The sequence below is a fragment of the Drosophila busckii genome, chromosome 4 (assembly GCF_011750605.1).
Source record: "Drosophila busckii strain San Diego stock center, stock number 13000-0081.31 chromosome 4, ASM1175060v1, whole genome shotgun sequence".
Lineage (NCBI taxonomy): Eukaryota > Metazoa > Arthropoda > Insecta > Diptera > Drosophilidae > Drosophila > Drosophila busckii.
Genome location: NC_046609.1, coordinates 268,918 through 296,909, shown reverse-complemented (window position 1 = coordinate 296,909; position 27,992 = coordinate 268,918). Strand labels below are relative to the sequence as shown.

Here is a 27,992-nt window from a genome sequence, read left to right as displayed (position 1 = left end):
CTGAGGCCCAATTAAAAATATCGACCATTATATGAAATGTGGGGATGCTAAGTGGGGATTTAGGCTTTACACAAAAAACAAGCCCCGTTATATAAAGTTATATAAATTTAAAAATAAAAAAATTATAAATTTTAGATTCGAAAACCAAGTTCAGTGGGATGATTACAGCAATGAAAGATTCAACAGAACGTGATCATTCATGTAGTTTCATAAAACCTTTGGACCTCCACCTGGACGAGTCCGATGACGACGAGGAACGTGAATTGACTAATTTAAATTGGCTACTTCGCAACCAGAACTTAACATGGCCAAACACCATTGAGGCTAGTTCTGAAGATGAAAGCAAAGGTAGTATGAAGTCAAAGTCCATGGATTGGTCAACTGCAAGGAAAGCGACGAATAAATACATATCTGCTCGGAATCTAATTGTTTATCCTGAATCAAAAAAAAATGTATCAAAAACTATAGATCCGAACTTATTAACTGGAACAACACAGCATTCAAAAAGGCTAAGCCCGTCCGAACGATACGACATATTCATAAATAAACTCAAATGGTAAAAACAAAATATAAGGCATTAGACAATAATCCAATAAAAAAATCGTTCTCTTTTAGCGATTTGGTTGAATACGAAAAGGGTGCTGTTAAATATAAAACGGATGTAAATGAAAAGCCACCTTTCAACTATTCACATATCATAGGCATGGCAATGCTTGAAAATGGGCGTGTGACTTTACAACAAATTTGCTCTTGGATTGAATCGAAGTTCGCCTTTTTTCGGGTGCGTAAAAAGTGGAATGTGAGTCTTAGACAATTAAGCTACATGAATTGCACGAATACTAACAATTATTATTTCGCACTTGTAGAATTCAATAAGACACAATTTGTCACTGCACCATTGTTTTCGCAATCAAAAGCGCGAAGAGAAGGGTAAAGGTGGTTATTGGGAATTGGGAGTTGATCTGAAGAAGTGCGATAGAAAACGTGTTCGTAATCGTAAAGCGGCACAATTGAAGACAAAACCAAAAAGATTGAACCAAGTGAACGCAAAAACTGAAAAGGAACGAAATTTACTCGAGCAAATGGAAAATAACAGGAAGATCCATGTTCAAGGCGAAACTTTGTCAAGTACCTCGGACATAAAATCTATGCAATTACTTTATCGAAAACACCCACATGCAAAGGCGGACACACTTAGCAACGAGGAAATGGGAATGTCTATCGAGTCGGTCCTAGAGATGCAGCAAGAAGTTCGGCCGACACACTTTAGAGAACAGTGCCTTACCTTAAGCGGGACCGAAGTAGGACTGGAACTTCCATCACCCAGCTCCCGCAACCAGTTGATTGATACGAATTCGGAAGAAACATTGCTATGCCCAAGCACCGATGTTCTGGAGTCAATGGGGCTTAGCAATAGTGAGTGTGTCTATACGCAACAGCAATATGAACTTGGAACTATTATAATCAGCACTACGGGCATCATAGATGAATCCTTCAGCCTAAATAAGTTCTCTTGCCCTAATATGGTTTGATGAAATTACAAATCTAGTTTGTACTGTCCAATTTACACTTTCTCTGTTCGCTTTACAGATATATGCAGACGACGAGATTCCATTGGCTAGTGAAAATGTGATTATATCATCTAATAAGTCCACTGATGTACATGCTACGTCTGTTCACATGAATGCATCGGATATAACTAGACCAGAAGTTCCCAGCAGCTTAACTATAAATTGCGATTACTCGAACTTCAGGCCGTACATGGATGGTCTTGACATCGGGATTGAAGAACCTTTTGATTACCTCCACAACAACGAAATTAGTCGGAACGAGGATATTTTGGATAACCTGTTGGACGTATGTGTCAGAGATTATTAGCTGACCAAAATATGTTTTTAGTCACTCAAATATGCTGTAAAAATTCAGAATATATTATATAATCTACACAATATTTGTAAAATCAAATCTTTTCCATTTCATGGTGTGTTGGATATGCAACATTCTGATATATTTTTGATCAGCAAAATAAACTGAAATTAGAAAAATTAGTGTCTTCAATAGTTCAAGCTGGAACATGAGTGTTGAATGCGCAATAAAGTCGGTAATAATCCGCACAGAGTATTTTTTAACTTAACTTGTAACTTTAAAACGATTGCCTTTGCCACGTCAGTTTGCTCAAGAACCTTTTGTGAATTCTAAAGAGAAGTCATCACGAATACCCAATTCAGTCGATTTATTTTCTGACTTTTTAGAACATACAAAAATATAACTATATTTCAGAACCTGGGATTATAATGAACATTTATTTATGTTTACCTTTAAATGCTGCTCAATCCCTTTCATCTAGAAAAATTAACTTATAATAACTTAATAAAAAATGGCCGTAAGCGTTATAAGTGAGTAATCTTATGGCTATACCAAATTGTCTTTTACACTAAATCCGTAAGAACTACATACATGGCTTTCAATATTAAATGTAGACTTACGTTATTTAGAATGATTTTAGTTAATAAATTCCAAAGAATCTTTTATTTTGACTAATATAATTAAAAAGGGTATTCCCAAGCCCAAGCCAGTATTTGTAATATTAATATTCCCAATGTATGTACATATGCTGTTTAGAATGCTTTTTTTAGTTTGTGTAAATTTAATTTATTTAAAGCTGTAAAGTTATGTCTTTTTATAGATATTCGACTTAAATCGACAACATTGATCACTAACAACATTGATCGACAACATTGATCACTTCAATATATTAACAGAAGTAATTGAATTAGGTATTTTCCTCTATCGTAAACTACATATTTAGTAGACATGTTTCTCTGACTATCAGTAAGCTATCAATTTACAGTTATCGGGCTTATAAATCATTGGGCAAATGATCCTTACATAACAAAATTACCTTATATGTACATACATGTATATCTCTTAATCGGTCGATTCTGAAATATGACTCTATGTATGTTTGTCCCCTTGCGTAAACCGCATGCTCATAGTAGATTACAACAGACTTTGTTCTAACTTACACAGAAAACTTCAACTTACTTAACTATTAATATCTAACACAAGGCTAGCTGACCCTCTTGCATACGCTTTGACATTTTTATAAAAAATCGAATTGGATATCATGAAGTTGTACGTGACAGGGAGGCGTGGCAGACATCATATGTTATATATTATTAGTCAACAAGACAAACTGCGCCATAACTAACAAACCCGGTACATCTGAATGAGAAAAACAATAAATTAGAGATTAGTTAGAATTGTTATTACCAAAGGCCATCGCTTTTATACAAAACAAATAATTTTATTGTGCTAACATATGTGCTATAACTGCCACATTAGTCGACAATGTATCTATTAATATAAATCAATGCAAAGTCAAACCCACACACTGTATATATATATTTACAAATATATTATATATTCTTTTTATTTATGAATGCTTGGTAAAAGAAACTTATATTTATTTACAATGATTATAGAAATTAATTATCAATAAAATGCAAAAAAAAAAAATAAATAAATAAATGGAAATCATAACAATTGAAAATCGACATAGGTTGAGATTGCATGTGGATGATTTTGAAAATATGTATAAAATAAGGGCCTAAACAATTTGTACTATCTATGGCTTCCAGTTAATAGTTCGAAAATAAAGTCGTTAAATAATAATACGATAGTACAAATTTTTACTTAAAAAAAAACTAACATTTCGATAGTCAAATCAGATAGGCTATGCTTTTTGGAAAAAATTCATAGGCATCCCTACCCTACGTCTATCATTCAATTCGAAAATTCCTTAATAATAATACATATCACATCTTCTAATGTCCTACAAGTACAGTGTAGCCAAATAAAAAATGATATTATTTTTGTTGCAATAAAATATAACTTGAGAACGGAATATTATTAAAATAAATAGAAATCAAGAACAAAAACTAATCTACTTTAAATTGTAGCTCAATAAAAAATATAGTAGTATAATGATTGGTGGCTTATGAACTAATTATTAATTTGAACTTACTTAAATTTGCCTCTCCAGAAAAGATTGAACAGATGATTAATTGGTGAAAAAGCCGATATGATTATCTAACGATAGTTTATGTATTTCCACGTAACATACTTATAGATAAGTATTTCTATGTCTTATGTATCTAAAAGTTTGAATAAATTGTAAATGCGGTGAATGTTGTCATTAACAAATTTGTGCTCAATATCTAGCAGACTTTGTTTTTACATACAATGTTATTTTAAAATAAAGGAATATATAATTATATTTTATATACAATTACATAAAATATACTTATATATTTGTATAATATATAATAAATATTTTAATGATTTCTTTTAGTTGGTTTTCTGTACAATTCAGTCGTAAAGTATTTCGTTGCAGTGCAAATACTATTATCGTATTGAGTTAAATAATAATAAAAGTAAATGTAATAAGAATGTCAGAAACTACTAAATTCCTAAGCATACATTTTTATATTCTATTTTGTTTGTAATATTTGTTTGCATGTGCTAAAATAATTTTTATGAAATAATCACATGTGTCAAAAAAATTCTTTTTAAACAATCATGCATTTTACAATAATGCAATGGTGCACGAATTTTATGCTTTTTTCATTGGCACTTAAGATTAAAATAAAATCCAATCCTAAATAATAATCAAAATAGATATCAAAATGATTTAAATTATGCGAAATGTAATTCTCAAGTGTTCGCTTTCGTGGTTTATGCAACGATGGTTCTTGTCAGCAGTTGGAAGTATCCTCTCCATCGAGAGTACAAGCAACGTTTTCTAGCTTGCGGGACAGCTGCATCTTCTTGCAATTGAAATCAGTATCCAGGGCATTCATAATCTGCAATATACCATTAGCTCGAGAGCAGCTTTTGTGAATACTCGCCGCACTTACCTGTTCCCTGTACTTGGTGACGTAAATGTATAATTCCTTAAGTGCAGATATTGTATCAAATTCCTCGCATTGCTGCACCGAAATGTGTTGCATAGCCGTGCTCATCTCTTGATCGCTTATTTGAGGCAGGCGGGCAACATCGCGATAGAATTCTTTTACCATTGCCCTATAGTTCGGTATATCCTAATATAAACAAAAACAAAGGTAATGAAATTTTGCAAAATTCATTTTTGTAACGTATGGGCACACATACCTTTGCAAAAAGAAGCTTGTTTGATGGCGAATCCTTTCCTAGTCTGTGCTCCATTGTTGAACACGCGTCCATAAACGTCTGCGCAATCACACTTAGACAGGAATCCACCGAGTAAGTCTTGTTAACATCAAATATGAAATCGGGATTCTTTATAAAGTTAACCCAAAAACGTAATGGCAAACTATTCGATTTCCAGGCATGCACAATGTCTGAGTCGGCGATGTCATGACGGCGGGCGGCTTCATCCAGCAAATCGTATAGCCACTTCACTGCCGGCGGCAGCTCTTCATTTACTGTCAGTATAGTCGAGAAAAAGTCATCGACAAACTTTTGTATAGTCCCCTTGGTGGCCAACAGGCGGGTCAAATATACTTCTGGAATGGTTTTGTTTACCCGCTCACCTCCTGCAACGCCACCACCACCACCACTTGGCGGGACCGTCATGACTCCAGCCGATAAAGATGAGTTCTTGATGTTCATGTAGTGGTCGGGAATGATCGGCTTAACAAGATGGTAGAGTCGCGGCTGTTGCAACCCAGATTCAATATCATTATTTATTATGATGTGGCTCTGCGAGTTGTTGATGTAATAAACTGTAATAAAAAGAAACAAAAAATATGAAGATAGCGATGACAGAATTTCAGGATAAAGCTACGTACAGTTATGATAGGGTGCTGCTCCCGGTTGCTTGGTGTATGGCATGTTGTAGTTGTCGTTTTGTCTAGCGATCAAAGACATGAGTGCCGACTCTTTGACCCCATAGTGAAAGAGAGTGTTCAAACGCTTCCAACCATTGATTGTCTTGGTAGTAAGGTCCTCATCCTGAAGAGTCAAGTGACCACCACGTCCGTGACGCCATTCTAAATCCACCTCGTGGACTGAGGGTCGCATTGTAAACGGTGTATTTTTGAAAATAGCGTCCAGTATTTTGAGCTTAACTTGCGAAATGGTGTCCCAATCGTTTACGCGACACTGCACCTTCTCATCGAGATCGTCCTGCAATATATGTAGCATGACCACAGAGTGGTTGACCTGCTCGTGCAGCAGACGCTCTTCGGATAGCGAGTAACGAGCATCGTTCGTTATCGCATCTACCAAACCCTTCTCGACTTGGTGCTTAATGGCCTTAAATAAAAGAAATAGACTCGACCCGGCGTACTCCCTTAGATAGTCATACATGCAGATTGCCAAATAGTTTGTAAGCATTTTCTCGACAACGCTCTCGGTCCGCCGCAGCATTAGATGAGGATGCTTGCTGGTTAGTGACTTGTCGATAAGCCGAAGGAGCAGTGACTTCATTATCTCTGTCGCATACTCCATTTTGTTCATCAGCACTACCATCAGCAGCGAAGCAACATTAACGCGATCCCGTATTGAAAATGAGGATCTCTGTGCCTCCAGAGTTTCGATAAATGTCAACAGGAAATACTTGTTGACGACAAGTTGCTCGAACTGCATCATGGCCACATCATAGTTGGTGTGGGGACTGCCGCAACCGCCTCTGTTTCCACGCAGCTTATGTGAAATAAGTATGGGATGGTCTGAGACACCGGGAAAGAAGACCTTCATGATGTAGTTCACGTGATCGAGCGTCGGAATGCCACTGCTTTCAAGATCAGCGGTAAGATCGGTCATATCGGTCTGTAGTTCGGCGAAAGCCTGTTTACATTCGGAGCGCACATTGCTTTCGAGAGTTATCATTTGGATCTGGATACGCTTGTACTCGCGCTCCGCTTGAGTGGATCTACGCCTGAAAATAACCAGCACGACTACCAGGACTGCCAACAAAAGAGCGACGCTAAAAACGATGCCCAACATGGCGTGCGAAAAAGCGTACGGCGTATTCAAATCGTACTTGATATGACCAATGACGAAGCGTAGATTGCGACCCACCGTGACAACGACCAATGGTAGATCGCTGGACTGCTCGATGCCATTCTCATCGGTGGCCGCTGGTTGCTCCATAGGCGGTATGCAGAGTAATTGCGTCAGCGCTAGACTAGTAATATTGCATTGAGCTGTGCCAATAGTTACATTAACGTCATACTCATCCGAAGCTAGATTAAGAAGTTCGCCTTCAATGACCAAAGTATCACCCTTGTAGAGCTTGATCCCGTCGTTGGGAAAAGAAAAATATTTTGGGTCTGCCATGTACACAATGGTGCTGCGTATGTCGTGGAAATACTTGTTCAGATCCCGCACCAGTTGTACGCTGTCCATAATAAAGCTCAGCTGCAAATTTAGCTGCGTTTCGTGCACCTTGGCGGCTATATCCATGTAGGTCGCCACTGTCGAGCCTCCAATCAACCCCAATCCAGTGGAGAGCCCCATAATGTCGGAGTAACCAGAAGAACTGCGCTTTCGCTTTCGTTCACGCTTTCGTCCACCTTCACCTACAGTTTCAGCTTGTGCAGGTGTTTGATTTCTTGTATTTCTTTGAAGCAATTGAAATTTCAAATTAACCGGTGGTGAGGGGCATTCCATTTGACTGGAATTGATGACAAAGCAAGAGGTTTTATTCACACGCTCGTTATCAAAGTATACCTCCAACTCAGGATTCTGTACAGAGTCAAGGTACATGCCGTGCACTGTCAAAATACGTCCACCGCTAACGAAGCTGCGCAACGGTTTTATCTGCATGATACGAGGATCTTGAGTATAGTTGAATATGGAGCAAGGTAACGGTAATGCAGAAGGTATATTATAAAAGGAGCCGTAATTGATGCGCGATGTGCTTATAGTGCCCGGATATGGATATGGATACGGATGTGGATACGAGTGCGCATGTGAATTGTGGTCCAACTGAACTGGAGCTGGAGTCTGGCAGGTAAATGTACGATTCGCTCCATCAACAATTAGACGTAAGGATCTTATCGGTTCCGGCTGCGTCGCCTCGGACGTGGTACACGTAAGTCGTGAGGACGATGCCTGGCTACTATTGATATAACATTCGTACTCGTCTAAAAAGGCTCTTATGCTAGAACCAATATTTAGGTACTTGCCCATCACTGAAAGCAGAGTGCCTCCAGACTTGGGCCCCACCATTGGATACAAGCCTGTGAGTTGCACATCCTTAAAGTGGAATTGTACACTGGATTCTGTATAACCGGCATCGTTTGCCACCTTAATGGGAGCAGACATCTCGTGCAGTGCTGCTCCTGTACGACACTCGATCTTTACGGATATTTGATAGTTTATTAGTTCGCAGGGCACCGAACCAATTGATATTTTCCCACGGACGTCCTCTTCGCGTATGCCTAAGTTACTACCTTCAATGGTGACGAGCGTCCCGCCTTCAATAGGACCAGATAGCGGCTTAATGATGTCAATTCTGGGGCGTGGACATTCATTCTGCTGCACAGCAGGGGATAGTAATCCTGTTTCCGTTCCCATCGCCGTTCCTAATGCGCATGTTTCATTATAGACACATGAGCTGCCACACCAAGCGCACTGATACTTGGGATCACGCGTAACACAAAGGCTACAGTCAGCGTGGTCACGATGGGACCCAAGAACATCGCACTTGTATAAGATAACTGTTGCAGTGTCTACGTAGTGCTGGCGATTCCATGTGATGTCAACCTTGACTTCGTACTCATGTCTGTTAGCTTCATAGAAGTAGGGTGTTTTCTCGCATACAACCACCTTATTATTCTCAACGTGGGCGGGCAGCAGCATTTGGGCTGCCTCTATTTGGATTGTACAAAGATACCCGGCATGGGCGCTCTTCGGTTTTGGTAAGTTTTCAATTTCAAGACGGATTTCCTTAGGTACACGCACCGGTAGCAGAATGGGCTTGCGATTACGTTTTAAGTGTGGACAATGTGCTTCCATTCCTATTGGACTCTCATTGTTGCGGCACTGCTCCCCACTTCTGTGGACGCACTTGTTGTCAAAAATGCACCAGCTGCAGCTCCAGGAGCTGCGCACGCACGCTTGGCAGTTGCCATGGTGCGAACAGTCAAAAAAAGCAAACGAGCGTGACACAAAGTCCTTGTTTGTTTCGGAGCTGCGCACTGCCAGTGGAACCAGCACATGGTCTATGTTGCTGGGTATTTCCGGCCTTTGATCAAGGGGCGGCGTGGCGCAAGCGAGTCCAAGCCCATTGTCCAAAATCTCTGCATCAATAGGTGTTGAATTGCCGAAAACGCAACGGTACTTGGCATTAAAAGGTTCCGGCAAGGTGCGTATTATTAACTGTAGCTGCGCATGCTCTGTGATGGGTATTTTATCAGGCAATATGGATTCAAAGTCAATGCACTGTTGTCCGCTGCCGAGTGAAAGCCATCGGGATGCTGACGTATCGCGCTGGCAGGTTGACCGCACGGTGCAGCGCTTCTCCAGAGAACACCAGCCACAGAATGGGTCTCGCGACTCGAGGCACGCCGAGCAGTTTGTGTATACGGAACAGTGCTCAATACGCAGTTTTGTGATCTTACGCAGCGACAACACGTAGAGAAATTCCTTTTTGGGTGACATCATTGTATTGGGCAGAATTCGATTGCCGGGGTCAACAACAATCTCCTCGTATTCGCCCGGTTTTTGGCCGGACAAGAGCACCTTCTTGATGGTGCCTGCTTCAGTGCCAAGAAAAGCCAGCGAATGCTGCTGGTCAGTCGTCGTCGTCGCCGTTACTGAAGTTACTGACACGTTGTCAAAGTGGAACAGCGCATGCGCAGAAATTGGCGATACACCGCTTATCTTAAGGCCAACGCTGCAGAAGTTGTAGATATTGCCAAGCGAACCGACGATGGGACATCTACCGTCGTTAATGGTGCCTGATATGTACCCCAAGTTTCGATCCTTTATGGTTCCGTTAAAGCACATATGTATGTTTTCAATAAACACATCTTCAATATCCTTTAGGCTGTATATGCACATAGCTGACTTGTTTTCCGGCTGATCGCTGATCTCTTTCGAAGGGGAGAAGACAGTGACTAGCACGTGGTCGTCCCGCTTGATACCAAGCTGGTGGGCTAGCTTCTGGCTCGCATGCGTAATTTTGGCGTCGCGAAGAATATTATAGTCGATGGCGTCATCCGTGGCCGTACACTGAATCGTTATTTCTGTGTAGCTATCGTAATTGGGATCCGTGATACAGATGCGCGCCAGGCGCGTCACATAGCCCGCCTCCTCGAGCAGGTGTGACTTTTTCTGAACAAGAACGAAATACGCGTATTCGGATGAATTGAATCCGTAGATGTAGTCGACAAGAAAGTGATCGCGGTATTTCACGTCTATGTTGATAATCGACTGCTGAATTGAGAATTCGGCGTAGTTGAGGTCGTCCAAGCGGCGTGATGAGATAGCTGGAACGTCGTGTCGATAATCGCCTACATTGGTGAACGTTGTGCCGACATAGAGTATGTCCTCCTCTTTCCAGGAATACCGCGCGGGACCAACGAAGGCGTATGTTGACGCGTATTCATCGTTAGCGGCCAACGGTAACGCAATGAACTGAGGAGCAACGGGGAAACGTTGCAGATTATAAATCTCGCATGCCCCTGAAATTAGTCGCAATAAAAACCATGTATATATCATACATGTATATCAAACCTTACCTTGCCGTATGCTGCCGCATGAAATGAGAATGCCATCGTTGTGTGCATAGCTTACAACCAAGATCTTATTGTAGTTGTTTACCAGCGCCGTCTCAACGTCTTCCGGACATCCACCGGCATGGCATTGGGGTGCGTCGTACTTTGGGCCTGTCACTGCTTCAGCCAGGACACGCAGATTCTCATTGAGTTTTAATATCTTGTTCGTCGCACCGGCGTAGAAGACTTGATGCGTGTAATCAAACGTTAGGTGTGTAAAATAATTCTTGTGCTGTGCGCTGGCGCTGCCAGCATCAGATATTGTCGGTGTGGCAATTGTTTGATTGTTTGCCAAGTTTGGTACCGTCGATGTGGAAATGGGATTGCGACTACTGGGCACGCTGCCGCTAATAATTGCAGGTAGTATAAACTGTGCAACAATATCGCCTGATGAAAACTGTTTCGATGACGCTTCTTTAATAGACCGCACCTGCGGATGGGCTGAGATGCTGGGAAGATTGACACAACTAACGGTAGTGCCATGATAAAATAAAAATGCACACAAGACGAATAGAGCACCATTTCTAATAGATTGGCGAAACATTCTCGGCATATTATATTTGTTTGCTTGTATGCTTGTTAATTCAAAATGGTGTTTTTCATGAGGCGGAGCCTGTGTGTATCATTGGCAAGCAGAGGTAGAGAGCCACCTTTACCAATAATTCTCAGCACATTCTGATTTCGTTGATATTTTTTTTTATATTTTTAATTATTTACATTGGATGTAACAAAGCCACCACAAAAGACAACAAAAACCATTAAACTAAAATGTCTTTTGATACATACACACTTTTTCGATATCGATATTTATATATTTTGTATTAACATTAAAAAGTGTTTCAGACCTAATTTGATATGTAAATCGAATACAATCGGTTTGGTAGCAGTGCAACCATTTTAGCAAATTTATAGCCAGACTTAACTATTTTTAAATTACATTGCAACTATTGAACTACATGCTCAACTTTTTTAATTTCTATGATGTATATCTGAAGATTTGACGTATAATAGGTTGCTTTAAAAAAATTAGTACTAGCCGTACTAGCACCGTACTAGCAGAAGCACACATGTTATCATTAAGTAAGTCAATCAATTCAATCGGTTGTAGCATAAGCGAACTCTTGTGTTTTTGCAGTGTGATATATTTTTAAAATGATCCCCTCGATCTCTTGGTCATCGATGTATTGTTAAGGTGACACTAAATTTTCGAGCGTCGCTCAAAAAGTGTACAGTTTTGGTATTTTTTAAATGCTTTTCGGTATTTTGGTGTGAACGCGTTGAGAATAACGTGATTGAGAAGAGTTTAATATATTTTCAAAGCTTAAAAACAAATATTTAGGGTTGATCGTATATAGCAGAGAGAATCATAAAAATATTGGTATGCTTTTGCTACCGCTCTCATTTTGCCACAGATTTTGCAGATTGTCGCAATTTAGAATGCGTATGAGATTTTGTATGTAGATTTTAACAATCCTGCACTTTAACCCTTATAACCACACCGTTTTTTTACAATTTATTATTGTTTACAGCTTATATATAATATAAAATAATAAGCAAACTTAAACTTGTTGCTTAGCTTTGCAGTGGCTTTGAATATCGTTCCTTTGTGGTGAACTTGTAGCATGAAGATCAAGTCTATAGATCCCATTTAGAGAAGAGCTTGAAGGCAGAGTGGCTGTACAGTCAAGAACGTGGTCGGCAATATCGTGTGGACGATCAAGCTACTCTGGCCAAAAATACTTGAGCTCCATCTGTCCACTGGAATGAAAACCATCCCAAGCTACGTTTATTATTAATCAAGGAGCAACATCATGTTTTTAGTGGCAGCAGCTGATTGAACGCTGCTTCATTTCGCACAAACATATTCTGCGGAATGATCTGTGGAACAGCGGAGTAAAACTGAACTGAAATTCAAGTGGAAATGTTTATTTAGCTATTATTACTTTATTAGCAAAGTAAATAATTTTGATAAACTTCTACTCCCAACATTTACCTTAAAATTGGGTTGTAAAGGAAAAACCAAATAAAAACATTCATATACACATATGTATAATATGACATATAAAGTTTCTTAAAATATATGTGTTTATTGAAATCGATTATTGACGGAGTCATTTAACATCTGGAAGACAAAGACATACGTAGCTATTGAATATCATAAATATTATATGCATATATGGCTTTACGATTTAACTTAATTTAATGTATTTCATTCAGTTTTCTTCTATGTTTTGAACTTCATATAATGACATCAAACATCCATACAAATGTAAAACGCCGCATCCAGGCCACAGCTACAAATACTTAGGTGTACATCGGTCAATAAATTTATTGCATCATCTGCAAATATCGGTTCTCTTCCAGAAGGGAGCTTAACGATGTAGTCATATCATTTATAATCATATTATTGCCGGTATGTGCTTGTGGATATGGAGAGGCGTGCGGATGTGGGTGCGTCGAGCTGGTTACATCGGCCCAAACAGGAGTATGACTCGTTGACAAAGAACTACTGTTGGTCTCCATCCAATTCTGGCAGCTTTGTACATACTCTAGTGTGCGCTGATATGTGTCTGACTGCATAGATGGCAAATTATCACCCTCTTGGAAAGACTTGATACATTGACTTCTCAATTCATTTCCAGAGCTCTTGTCCTCAGCCGGAATACATTGATTCGTACCATTTGCACCCATCTTTATAGCCGGTGACATCTGTGATTGGCTGACAACTCCGCATTGGATTTCGCTTGCGCTATTTTGCTTCTGTTTCTGATCAGCATCTGCAGGCATAGACAGCTCTGGCAGGCTCGTCATTGAAGAATCAGTAATAATTTGATCCCTTAGTGGCGTTTCAAATTGAGGTCCTGCTTTTGCTGCTACTGTACCTGTTCGATCACGCTCTTGCGCATAGCGATATGTATATTGATCATTCATAGGTGCTTTTGTGTTCTCAATATTTGCAGTTTGATGATACGCATTGTCTGGTACACCAGAAACGTTGCTCCGCTCAGCGCATGGGGGCGATATCGTCTGTGTTATGGGAGATGGGCCGTAATGTGCGGTTTCGGATGGGGCCGTGGGTGCAAATGATATAGTGGGCTTGATCATTGTTGATCCGTTACTTGTCGGTGGATTGGTCTTTGTAATTTCAGCATCCTTAAATAAATTTAAGTACTGGAGCATCTCATCAGGTAAAATTAGTTCTTCAACTTTATCTAGATCAACCTTCTCATTGGGGTGATGGTCACGTGAATTAGCCACGCTCACTCCCGGCGCACTGCTTATAGCTAAACTAGCCTTGGCCGGCGATACAGTTGATGGGATGGGACATTCCCTAGCCAGCCTATGAAAAGCAGGCATAATTCCACCCATGCGCTCCAAGGTCTGCTGAGCTAAAATTGGTTCCGATTGGCGTCTCAAATGTACACTGTTTTGCAATTGCGACTGCGGCACCAACTGATCTGTCTGCTCATATGTAGAGTTTGAGGTGGGAGAATTCGGAATTGAATAACGCCCAGGCAACCCCCTATGTTGAAGTTGAACACTTGTTGAATGTTGTAGCTGTTGTAGATGTGTGGCAATTACGTGAGATGAAGGCGGCGGCGGTAGACTGGTGCTGTTGCCAGACATAATCGGAGGTGCAGATCCCAGGTACTGTGTCTGGCATTGATCATTAGATAGTCGATTGTAGAACGTTTGGATATCTGTGTGAGAGCTGGATGGATATTGCGTATCTACGCACTGCATACCACATTGCATGTTTGGACTTATATTAGACTGAGCATTCGACATTTGACTTGAGCGACGAGAGCAACCTGGTGATATGGGGTCGTACAGAGAAACACTCGTTGAACCTGAAGTCGTGCTATACAAAGGACAACCAGCAGGGCGCATAGTCGATATGGATGACAGCTGTGAGGACTGACTGCTTCGACGACTTGGCATGCTACAATAATAGGTACTGGCATTGGAGTTTTGACTATCTCGGCGCGATTGTGACTGTGCTCCTACTCCTCCATACGAGTTACAGCTTTGTTGTAGATGTAATTGTTGCTGTTTCAAATGCGTTGACGATCGGCAATGGGATACGTGAAGGTCACTCAGCCCAGAAGAAGCAGTGATGCCCGGTTCCATTTTGAGCTCGGTTATGCGCTGATTTAGCTCGCTGATGCCTATTACACGATTGCTCTCGGGTATGTTTGAAAGCATGGAGTTGGTAGAGTTGATTACTTTAGTCTGGAGGCGACTGCGGAAGCGCTGACGCCCAATGCCATGAGCGCCCCCAAGAGACCCACCCCCTGTATTTCCTCCATTACCAATGTGAACCATAGCGCGCAAAACAATTGGCAGATCTGCAGCATCTATGTCATCATCATAGGGCCAACCATCATCCAGCGAGGGCGCGGTATCGCCAACTAAGTTGCCCTCACCATGCCTTCCGTTATTGAGGAACATTAAAGATCCATCGGAGGGATTTGTAGAGCCAACGTTTAATTGGGCTGGGGAATTGGCGCCCGACTCGGACTTGACGCTTGGACTATTACCGATCGCGTTACCAGAGTTAAAATCATCACTGCACGGACTCGAGTCTATATGCTGTTCTTGTAACTGTTGCCGATGCATATGCTGGCTGTTGCTCTCCCTATCGAGTCCAGAATTGCCATCATGTAAAGGCAATCCTTTGTGCTTCTTATTTGCGTAGAAATCTGCGCCATGTACAGTCTTCACATGCTTCCGAAGTGAACTCGGATCTGTATATCGCTTTGTACACCCGGGTGCCTTACAAATGTACGGTTTCTGTTAATAAAAAAAAATATTATTTATGATTGATGGAACTACATAATAATTTAATAAATAATTTTTGCCTAAAATACACATTTAAATTTAATTTTAAGAGCTGCTGACAGAAATACCCATATGTATATACGTACATACATACACACATATTATGTCAAAAATTTATATAATTCCGCTTTAAATTGGTTTCTTAAAAAATGTTAGTATAAGTGTTAAGCTGCGTGCCACTGAATATTATATGTACATACCTCGTTACTGTGGGTTCTGTTCTGGTGCTTGGCACGATCACTAGCATTGCTGAAGGCCTTACTGCAGCCCGGATACTCGCAGGTATAAGGCTTCTCACCCGTGTGCGAACGTAAATGAGTTTTCAAATTTTCCAAGCGCGAATAAGCCTTATAGCAACCTTCAAACTGCGTAAGGAATAAGAAATAAAGTGATAAAATTAACATATATGCATTACGGAAAAATTTTCTTTTCAACAATAAAAAATTTGTTTTATTTTTTCCAATATAACATTTTTTAAATACGGATAAACAAACTTAGTAAATTTTTGCCATGTAACTATAGTCAGAAAAAGACTAATCGCTAATCTGCTCAGTTCTGACATCATACTGGGAGTTGTTCACGGGTGATATAAAATATTAGGACACTATTAAATCATCTCCACCACCAATTTTCAAATCTTTACCACTTGGGTTAGAGATTTATCAGTTTTCAACAATATAAGGCATATAATGCAGAAAAATTATAGTATGTATATAATAGATTTGTTATTAAATAATGTCTAAGAAAGTTCGACTACACTATGCCATTCGCTGTTAGAGTTCATCTCAATTTAGAGACATAATTTTAATTAATTCGGAGGTTTTTATTTTGTCATTTAAAGATTTGTGTTTGTGTTAAACGAACAAGCGAAAGCAGTAATTGTTGACAGATTCACGAGTTCAATGTTTATTTATACATTTTGATTCGACGTAAATTTTATTATTACTTCGAATCAAAATGTATAATAAACATGGGATATGGGATAGCAGCAAAGACACGCACGCACTCACACACCGGTAGCTTGGTGTGTCATGCCACGCCTCTTTCTGGCCTGTAACAGATATTTGCACTGCTTGATACCTTTTCCATTTCTATAAAAAATATCAATAAAAAGACAATGAAAAGGGCACTTAACTAAAAATTTAATTAATTCTAATAAAAGTCAATCATTAAAATAAAAGTAATCTTTTTTAAAAATTACGTATTATTACACTTTACAAGCCTCCAAAACATTGAAATATTAATAATTTTTAAAGGCATTGTTAAACGATAATAATAAAAATAAATGTTATTCAAAATTGTTTCAATGCTTTAGGTGCTTAATATAAGGTGCTTAATTTATGATTAAAAATAATAAATAATATTAATATTACTTTTTCTATCTCTTTGACCTTTGTAAAAATGGATATAGGGGTTTATGAGAGTTGCCTCACTAATGGTATTCTACAGGGAGAAGGAGGCGTTTGGCAGACCCATAAAGATTATTATATTTCTTGAGCAGCTCGACAGCAGTTGAGTCGATATAGCCTGGTTCTTGATCTGTCCGTCTGAATGGTTGAGCATTGTTTCTCAGCAACCTTAAGAGCTAGAGCAAACCAAATGTTGGTATATGAGGCTCCCCAATCTAACGCTTCTTATTTTATTTTTTTTATTTAATATAAAGCTGCGCAAATTTTATGCTTGACAATGCCTAGTCATGTTTTCGACTGATTGTGAAAATTTCAAAACGATCGGATAAATAACTTAGGAATTATTTACACTTCAATTTTCAATATAGACAGCCGGGTGCACGTGCTGACGCGGCCATACAAACGTCGCTTCCGACGCAGCGGCGGCGTCGCTGCTGACGCAACAGCGAAATCGAGCTGTGACGCGTTAACTGTTTTGTGTGTATGTGTTTGTGAGTGCATGCGTGTGCTTGCTGCGATACACTAGTCAAAGTGTATTTAAATGTTGGTGGCGCCTAACTTTAACCTGTCCACTTGTTTATAATAATTGTATGTATGTATAATGTACATACTATGTCTGTAAATGTTGTTTGTTAAACTTACAGTGCATTTATGAGGCTTTTCGCCAGTGTGACGACGCATATGTACTACAAGCATATATTGGGCTTTAAAAGGCTTTTCGCCACGTGAGCAATCCTCCCAACGGCAGACAAATGCCTTCTTGTTGCTTTGAATGTGATCGTTATTTATGTGCTTCACCAGTTCATCTTGGGTTATGAATTCTACGCTGCAGTTACGCCAGTGACAGTTAGTTTCGACAAAATCACCTGGTTCGTCCTTAATATCTGTGGTGTCTGCTGTGGTGCAATCGTATTCATTTAGTGGATTTGATATGGAACTTAATTGTTCATGATCGAAGGTATCATGATGATGAAGTCTCTGACGGCCCTTTTCACGATCGTGCACATTCGAAGAGGCGCTGTCAGCCTCGACCTGAGCAACACTCTCCGAAGTTGATGACGGTTGCTCGGATGGCTTAATCTTGCCCAGTCGACTGAATCGCTCACTGCTTACATCGTGAAAGTTCTGAAAATCCCAGTTGAATCGGTCGGTCCATCGGTTAAATCGTTAAATTTTTCATAACTATATTATTTACACTTACCTTGACGGATTTAGAATTATGTGGGGCCTTAATAATTGACTCGTCTGCTGTGGTTACACTCAAGAATGTCGACGTAGGCGTCTGCGTGGGGGTAGGCGTTGGCGTGGAGACTTGACTGCTCATGGCCACATCCTTAGCATTGATACAGACCTCGCTTAGACCGAGCGCCGCGGCATTAGCGACATGTCCCATTGAGTAACTGGCAGCAGCTGCCGCTTGCTGGGCCGTCATTGGATGCAGGAGTCCAGCGCTAGCGCGTAACAAATGAGCCTGCAATTGCTGCAAATGAGGCGTCATGGCAGAGTGCGCATGCGATATACCAATAGGACTTATGGCACCCGCGGATAAATGGCCATATGAGCCACTCGCTGCACTGCTGGCACGCGACGCGCTCATCATGTTTGCCAGCGAGTTCGGCGAAAAACGAATCATTGAATTAATGTCAAAAGAGTCTGAATATGGTGATGAGGAAAGTGCACGCTTCCGGCTAACACTAGCACGGATGCTTCCTCCTGCCCCAGCCGCAGCGGCAGTTGCAGCCGTACGAGAACTGTTAAGGCGACCATTTCCATCAAAACTGAAGTGAAAATCGGTGCTTGCTAAAGATCCAGCAGCAGCCGCAGCTGCTGCAGCTGCTACAGCAGCATGATGAAGTTCACTCAATGAACCCATTCCACGTGCGCTCAAATACTCACTGGAGCCCAGTCCCAGCCCAGCCAAATGAAAGGCTGGTGCGCAATTCGTATATGGATCTGCAATAATTTAGTTTGGGAAATCAGCTACTCTCTGAATCACATATGTATATATGAATATCGATCACTTACCGTGATAGGACGCAGTCGGGCTGCTACGTTGCAAGGAGTAGAACTGCTCCATATATCCCGGGATTCTATAAGCCGGATGAAAGTCGTGTGTCTGTGGTTGCGAAGTCACAGTAACTCCTACATGATCAAGAGCATGCGTGTGATGATGATGGCTTTGTTCTTGGCCTTGCCCGCCCTGGACAGCATTATTCACCACAGTGAGGACATCGTTGGACCTACCGTTTGTGGCGGACGTTGAATCTAAAGCACTTGTAGCTATTGAAACTGAACTGCTAACATCCGAAGCATGAGGATGGTGATGAGTATGCATATGTCCATGATTTCTAGAGGGTGTACATGGCAACACTGTAGCTGCGGCAGCTGCCGCCGCAGCTCTTCTCGATGCTAAAAACTGCAACTCCGAGTAGCTGCAAATAAACGTAGTTTACAGAATCGAAGACTATGAATATGTAGGGCATACAAACATGTTTTAATGTAAAGCCTCAAAATATATATATATATAATGAAAAAATTGCAAATAAGACAAGTACGCATTAATGTGGGGGCACATCCATCATTTTGATACACATGCAGGCGTCAGCAAAGACGCGTTAATTTATATGTAGATATGGATATGTGTATGGAAAACTCAAATGTGTATAAATCCGATGTTGTTATCTGAAAATTTCGACTTCGTTTGAAGCCATATAAAGATATAGAAATAAATTTTGGTATGTAGGAGAACCTACACTTTCTCATATTTTATAAAAATGTCAAATGTCCACTTTTGTTTATATAAAACTGTCAAAACGCGCATCTGCAGATCATATAGTCATACATATGTATATTAAATCGTATTTTTTAACAATACAATTATAAGTTGCTCAGTATAAAGCTATTTTATATTATCGATTTCAACGATTTGCTTCCAAAAATAGAGGCAAATAGAGATTACTAGAAACGTTATTAGCATATGTATGTACATACACGTGGTCTTGTTAAGTTTAGAATTAATAGGTAGTACAGAAAAATAAATTCAATTCACTCATAAATAAAAAAAAATAACTTTCTTTACTTGAAAAAAATATTTTAGGTAACGGTTTCGTGAAAACAATTATAATTTTTTACTTGTCAAGGAAGATTTTTTAAAATTTGAGGAGATAAATATGAACCTTCAATTCTTTTCACAAATGCAATAATATCTGCAGTTATCAGTTTCATTTCGTTCTATAGTCCTTGATTCGATTCGTTTCATTGCATTTTAAACATTGATTATTGTATCATAACAGTTTAGTAGCATAATAGATTTTTTATGATAATAAAATGACTTCCAATGATATCCCGTGCAAAAAGAAGTTGAATTTTTGTATGTGTGTCAAAAGTCTTTGATTAAGTTTTAGATCAAATTTTGTTGTCGTTGTGAATGTTTTTTTATTGATCTATCTGATGTCATCGACTCTAAGCTTTAGCGCTTTAAAGCAACATTTTGAACAACAATTAAAATAATTGTGCTATATATATTCTAGTCGTTTGACAATGTACCTTATTTAAAAAGTTTGTATTAGAGGTATGTACATGTATCTACTATGTGCATATATACAAATAATATTATGTGAATATGATTTTATACATGATAACTTGTTATTATTTGTATTGATTTATTATTTAAAAATAAGTAATAATATGTGAGTGCTCTAGAATTTCTTTGCCTTAATCATAATATTATCAAAAGGTAATCTAAAAATAATATTATTTTTACAAAGTTTTTAGCCGACGGTGTTATAATTGTGAAGACACAAAAAAAAAATTATGTTCAAAACGCGTCATTTCCTTTCTTAGGTACGCAATATTTAAAACAATTCATTTCGAATTATATTATTAAGTAATATGCACATATTATATATTTTTTATTTGATAAACAATGATACTTACGCCAGCGGAAAATACGTAGGTAACGCATAAGCATCCATATTAGTTTTTAGAGAAATTGTTGAGAATTAAAAACTTTTGTGGTTGTTGAAAATTTTACACATAAGTAACAACCGCATAATGACAAAAGCATATGGTGTCTGAATATGATTCTCGTTAAATAATCAATTAAAACATGGTTTATTGAGTTGAACGAGAATAGATGCACACAAATCTTAAATATATGTAAGCAATAAACAAATACGTTTTACCGAAACGAACAGCAACCTTATTACAATCAATATTATTTATAAAACTTTAATTTCCAATATACATATGTATGTTTATAACATATATTTATTTATTTGTTATTTGTGTGAACTCAATTGTATGAATATACTATTGTATTCAATATTGTATTTCAATATTTGCAAAGCAATTGCAGTTTATTCTTCAATAATTCATTAAACACACTGTAACTTGCGATTAACTGAAGTTCGTATGCCCGATTGAGAGATTTTAAATAAACCACTTAATTTACTTTTGAGGCAACTCAAATTAATTATGCATGTATGTATGTGTGAGCAACTTAATAACAACGAACGTGCGTGTGTGCGGCACTTGCTCGCGTGTTCATTCCGAGTAGACAGAGACTGACGCTGAGACTGAGACTAAGACATCGGCTACAGCTCTTGCAATGCCTCAAATGCTTCAGCTGGAGCAACGCGCTGTGCGCATACAAATACATACACACGACTATACATACACATACAAAGTCCGACACACACACACTTAAATAGTGAAACGACTGCCATAGGACACAAGTGTACAAACACAGGTCACGATCTGATTGTCTCTATATTCTCTGTCTCTCACAAAAGTAACTGAAGGCGGGCATTCTTTAAATATGGCAGTCCAAGCGCTCTTTAATACTTCGGTTCTCTTCACGAGAGTTGGGCTGCTGCTCATAGTTTAAATCTCGCTGTTCATCCCGCTGTTTTTTTATTAACTTTGCTGTTTTTATTGAATCTTCTGTTAAATTGAGACTAGAAATGATTTTACAAATCTTATAACTAAACATTATCTAACAGTTCTTTTGTTTTAGGATTGCACGTTCCTAGGCTCTATCGCTGCTTGGTAGGTTGTTACAACGAAGACGGGAGCTGCTGCACAGCCTTGTTAGCCTTCGCTCTAGGGTATTAGGGTGCAAGGAAAGAAATCAAAGAAAGCTTGCTGTATTATTTTTCCTTGTGTTCCGCTATTACATCTCTGACTGGTTGGATATTTTTTCTTTTCGAACTTACGACGGTGCCCCAAAGATAGCTCTAAGGACCTTCGATTGAGCTTTCTAGACAATCAATATTGCTCCTGCTCCCACCATAATTGGGTGCCATAGGTCTAGATGGGCTGAAGTATGGAATTGTAGAGCAGGACTTTATATTCTATCACTTATTGTTAGAGATGACCGAGCGTTGATAAGCCAATGGAGGCTATTGGCATTTAGTTTTAATTGTTCTATCTATATAAAAATGTTCTAGCTATTTTAAAATTAGTTTGTTGAATTTATTATTATTTTTTTTGTACATACCCTATATACTTACCACATTGAACACTTATTGTAATTGTCATTAATTATGTGCTGCTTATTTATTTTCTTTTATTTTTTTAATAGATCGGCAGTTTATATTTGATGTGCTTGCGCTTTGGCGATAGTACATTATATAAATTATTTTTAGCCAAACTGTCAGCACTGATAGAAATGTCTTTGCCTCAATCTTTTGCTTGCTCTTTTTCTCGCTCTCGCTCTTTCTCATTCTTTCAGGTATTATGCCCTTAAGCAGGTACAATGTATTTATGCATGAATGTACATATGTACGCTTGCTACTTTGATTTTGGTCTCAGCAAGCACTAAACCACCATCAGCAATTTACTACTTGTTATGCATCATTCGTGCACACGATCGTTTTGGCGCACCCACATTGGGTTAGCAGAGTACTCTCTTTACTATTGCTCTCTCTTTTTCGCGCTCTGGTTCTCTCCATTTGAATCCTCTCTTTTAATACAGTCTTCTGTTTTTTGTACATATATGACATACGTACACATGTTTGTATAAAATGTTCATGTATGTATGTTGTATATGTATGTATGTATGTATATTGAATGCTCAATTAAGCCAACAAAATGCTCTTTTTATAAAGAAATTACCCGGATGCATTGTAACTTTGGGACTCGGTGTACGTGATTTGAAAAATACCAATCTCCCCTTTAGCTTTGAGTTGGTTTTAGAGGCAAAATGTAAATTTCAAAACATTTTTAAAGAATATTCCAAAAAATAAATTCTCTCTATTTTTGCACATCCTACGATTTGGCTTGAGAGTCTCTAACGATTTCCTTACACCCCAAATGGTTTAGTTGACTGATAAATTATCAGTGATAATATACATATGTATGTACATATGTATGTACATATGAAGGCGTGATCTTGTGGTTGCAGAAAAGGCTTTTGGAATCAAAATACTGGGCTTCCATGCATAAATATTTTAATCTATTAATGACTAATTAATGTGAACAACAAATACGAAAAATATAAATTTGGATATAGATTTAGATACATACATACATATGTATGTACATATGCATGAATATTGTAAATTTTATGTAGTCGGTAATAGAAAATGATTACTATAAATAAGTATTTGAAATTAAGTTTTTTTTTTCTGTTTATTAAGTTGTATAAACTTATATATTGGGATTGTTAAACAAACCCCAAAATTTGTTTCAAGGATATACATACATATGTACATATGTATGTAAGTATACGTACATTACTGTAATCGAATGTGTCAATACCAAATATACATATATAGATGTATGTATGTATGTACATATGATACATATACATACATAATATTTATTTTTTATTTATTCGTTAATTTGTCAAATGACCAGAGCGTATACATAACTACTGAGAACCAATGACTTTGAAGATGTGCGCATGTACGCACATTAAAACAATACTAATACATCTTTTTATATACATATTTTATTAATATACATGTATGTATGCATATACATATGTACATCTTTCGTCGAGGTACCTGCATTCGTATCATCAACAGCAGGCATTTGTCAAAGGCCTTAGGTAGTTACAATCATCGGTCTGAGAAAACCTTCGGGTAACCTGTGGCGAGGGCATGGTGTATGGGCACACAAAGAGTATATTCAACGTAAACTGCTCGATCCCTGAGATGATGCTTCGTCTGGGAGAGCACAGCGGGAATAGGACAGGAATTGGGATCGTGATTGTTTACGAACTTTAAACAGCGCTCGTTGCCTGTTATTCGCTTCTTGCCGCCTGCCGCTTACTCCTATGTTCTTATTATATTTCTGCCTTTCGTAATTTAACGTCTTATTCAAGTCATCCAGGCTATCTACGCTATGTAGTATATACATATGCGTGCGTGTGTGTGTGTATGTATGTACGTATGTATGTACCAAAACAAAAATAACAACAACTATACAAAGCACTAGCGCATCATATGTATGTATATACACAAGAGCTGTGAAGCTGCTGCCGGTCTCAGCATCCGCATATGAACGTTTACACTCACACTTGCACGATATTCATCTTATTTTACGAGGGAACTTCTGTCGTTTCTTGGAAACAGCATAAAACCAGATATGGATGGTATACATACATATATACATATGTACATAGATCTATAAATACATATACAACTGGCAAAACATATACATACATATGTATGTAATTACAAGCATGCATATAAATTTATGTATGTATGTATGTAGATGCATATGTTTGTATATACAAAATACAGTAGACGCTTGTTATTAAACATCTTAGTCCCCATGAATATTGCAATGAAACATTTGATTCGCAACATGTGCTCTGAATATCGTAGAATTAGTATAATTAATAAGTATGTACATATGTATGTTCATAGACAAGACTGAGGACATTTTCTTGTATACTAATTAAAACATTTTTTTCGCACGTATAAGACAGTTGCTGCATACATACATACACATCTACATCTATGTACATCTACATCTATGTACATCTACATCTACATACATACAATATGTACATATCTACATTTATGTACATATTACACTAGATTAGACATTAACGGAACACCCACAGTCCATGCTGCCTATGCTGGAGTAACTGGGGCGTGTGGTGGTTGATGGGATGTATGGAACACCCATGTGTCCTGGCACACAGATAAGTCTAATAGTTTGTTGCTGGCAGTGATTCAGCGCGCTGACTGTGCTTCGAATTAATTCGCTCTTTATGGTATTCGCGGCTAGAGCTTTCATAGCTGCTTGACTGTCGATATAGATCGACAAGTTCCTTGACGTATTTGTCAAGTTGCATGTTAATTTAATCGCTTGCCAGAAAGCGTAGATCTTCGTCTGGAACACCGTGAAATAGTCTTAAAGGAATAGACTCCAGATCCTGTGCTTTCGATCGTCTTCGATCCGTTCGTATAGATTGATAGCTCATCAGTCCACGTCGAGGCTTCTTGCTGCCAGTCTGTTCTTGTTTGAAAAACAGCTTGAAAATGTCGTTCCATTTAAACTCTGAACGTAGATAGTGCCTTTCTTCCACACATCCTGTCCTACCGAGAGCAGGACTGTGCTGTGGCCAGTACTACGCAGCTTGAAAACTCTTAGGGCTCTCGTACTTGAGGAAAATTCCTATCAGATTCAAATCTATGTTTGCTTGAGGAGTAGAACGTAAGCATCCTGTTAAACTAGGCTAGTCTTTCCAACTTTTGGAGGTTTTTAATATGGGAGTTGTGTTGGCCACACTAACGCTTCGTAGGTTAGGAAGGGCCTAAAGACTGCAGCATCCAGACGTATGTCTTCTTGCATATGAAAATGGCTTGTAGTGTCTTTTTCATTCTTTCCTCCGCCAAGAGAGCTTAGAGTCCAGTATTACTCCCAGGTACTTTGCCTCTCTTGATAGTTTGATAGGGAATTTGTATTTTCGTGTGAACTGAACGAGTTCGGTTTTCTGAGGGCTGGCCCCAACTCCGATTCGCCCTGCCCAGCGCAGAGTTTGGCCAAGTGCGTTTTCCATATGCTCACTGATTGTAGGGGTTCCCCTTGTAGCCTTTTTTTCTTATAGATGAGGTGCAGAGTTGGGCGTTAATCATTCTGCAGCTAATAATATTACTTAACCATTGATTGATCATCGGGTGTAAGCCTTGACTAGTGCTGTCGTTATTCACTGGATCTTGACATTGGTGAGCATACATTAAACATATGTTGTATGTTTGTACATATTACAATTGTTCACATTGACCAAAGGAGAGCCATTGGTGCAGGCAATTTTAAGTAAGTCGTTCTGCCTGAGAAAAGTCATCTTGATTATTGATACATCATATATATGATGATATATAATATATACATGCAAGATACAATACATGAATATCTGTTACTTCACAGTTATAACAATTTTTAATGATATATGTACGTACAATACTTACGGGAATTATTTAATGAAAACTATAGCTTACTTCTTAATTCTTTAAGTAAAAGTTTCAGTGAGTGAAGGGTCATCAGTCAAAAGATGACTGGTCTGTTCTTCGTTTTTTCGTTTGATTCGCTAAGCGACATTATGTTAGCTAAAGAATAAGCTTGACACCAGGATATTTTCACATACATATACATACATATGTATGCATACAAATTTGTATACCCTTCGAAATATCATAAAGTATAAAGTATATAAAGTATAAAGTATATATATATATATATATATATATATATATATAGAGAGAGAGAGAGAAACTATAGCCATGTATATATGAGTATGAGTATGAGTGCTTAGCAACTATAGGAGCTAGAGCAACCAACTTTTGTATGCATGTGCCAAATCGCTTTTATTTTATTTTTTTTTATTTCCTCTCCCTTCTCCCGCAAATCGATACGATATTAAGCAATTAAAGAATATTTACAAATCTAAAATAAATCACAATAACGCATGGTCATATTTTCGACCGATGCCGATCCGGTGAGGACAATCGGAATTATTTACATTTCAACTTTCAATATACATACATATGTATGTACATACATTCATATGTACGTAGACAGATGGGTGCGCCTGCTAACGCGCCATTAAAGCGTCGCATGCACTCATATTTTTCTTAAATATGAATCTATATTTAATCAATTTTGAAACCCGAATATGTAAATTAATCGCACATACATATGAATGTAAAATTGTATGTACATATATTGAATAGTTATGAATGTTCTTATGTATGTCTGTATGCACATACATATATAAACAAATAGTGCACACAATAATTATAATTCATACATACATACTATATACATATACTATATGCCTAAAATCTTTATTTGGTCGCGGTCCCACTCTGATTATGACGGAAAAGGCAACGACCAAATGACTTAATTTTCAATGTGGCTCGAGCACTGGGTCTGGACCGATTTTAAAGGCTTAATTAGTCAGCAAATCGAAGTCAAAAGCGAGGAAGAAGACATCTCTGGCTCGGAATTCTGGTCGGTAGAAAGAGACTCTCTGCAAATCCAGTTTCTTTTATGAGCATCAGTGCTGTCAATTTAGCCTCTTTTTGGCTAGCATACATGTTTTATAAAATGTTTATTTGATTCTTCTATATACATATGTATTTTAATGTCAATGAACAAACGGACTTAAATAACGAAATCTAACACAGAGAATTAGATGAATCTGATATCTACTTTTAAATGTTATTAGAGTTACTCAATAAAGATACAGCTTGAAAAATACTACTTTTAAAATAAAAGTTAAAGAGGATAAAGACCAAACTAATTTTTTTATTTTAGCTTAGTTTTTGGTCTTGAATAAAAAATTAAATTCATTTTTATCCCATTTTAGCATTATTTTCATCAATCTAGCCTATTTTCAACATCATTCTGGGGCATCGCTGACAAGCGCTTAAGTCATTCATCCATCCATACATACATTTATATACATATATATATATATATATATATATATATATATATATATATATATACA

The 27,992-nt window shown here is 38.2% G+C and overlaps 3 protein-coding genes across 4 annotated transcripts; 1 reads left to right on the top strand and 2 right to left on the bottom strand.

Moving 5' to 3' along the window:
• Positions 1 to 138: 138 nt before the first annotated feature.
• Positions 139 to 1,937, top strand: LOC108607354 (forkhead box protein O1-B). Of its 2 annotated transcripts, none has more exons than XM_017998048.2 (4): positions 139 to 556; positions 616 to 781; positions 867 to 1,526; positions 1,591 to 1,937. In XM_017998048.2, the coding sequence occupies exons 1-4, from the start codon at positions 159 to 161 to the stop codon at positions 1,876 to 1,878; spliced, it is 1,512 nt and encodes a 503-aa protein (XP_017853537.1). In that variant the 5' UTR covers positions 139 to 158; the 3' UTR covers positions 1,879 to 1,937. The 2 variants fall into 2 exon arrangements, with proteins under 2 accessions (XP_017853537.1, XP_017853536.1); XM_017998047.2 differs by having other exon boundaries at positions 140 to 556; positions 616 to 799.
• A 2,567-nt stretch (positions 1,938 to 4,504) lies between these two features.
• Positions 4,505 to 11,490, bottom strand: LOC108607404 (plexin-B). The gene is made up of 5 exons (XM_017998185.2): positions 10,734 to 11,490; positions 5,832 to 10,676; positions 5,173 to 5,765; positions 4,920 to 5,102; positions 4,505 to 4,865 (listed from the first exon to the last, which is right to left on the bottom strand). The coding sequence occupies exons 1-5, from the start codon at positions 11,320 to 11,322 to the stop codon at positions 4,758 to 4,760; spliced, it is 6,318 nt and encodes a 2,105-aa protein (XP_017853674.1). The 5' UTR covers positions 11,323 to 11,490; the 3' UTR covers positions 4,505 to 4,757.
• A 1,366-nt stretch (positions 11,491 to 12,856) lies between these two features.
• Positions 12,857 to 21,084, bottom strand: LOC108607409 (transcriptional activator cubitus interruptus). The gene is made up of 6 exons (XM_017998194.2): positions 20,957 to 21,084; positions 19,046 to 19,452; positions 18,222 to 18,973; positions 17,663 to 18,145; positions 15,812 to 15,976; positions 12,857 to 15,563 (listed from the first exon to the last, which is right to left on the bottom strand). The coding sequence occupies exons 1-6, from the start codon at positions 20,992 to 20,994 to the stop codon at positions 13,098 to 13,100; spliced, it is 4,311 nt and encodes a 1,436-aa protein (XP_017853683.1). The 5' UTR covers positions 20,995 to 21,084; the 3' UTR covers positions 12,857 to 13,097.
• Positions 21,085 to 27,992: the final 6,908 nt, after the last annotated feature.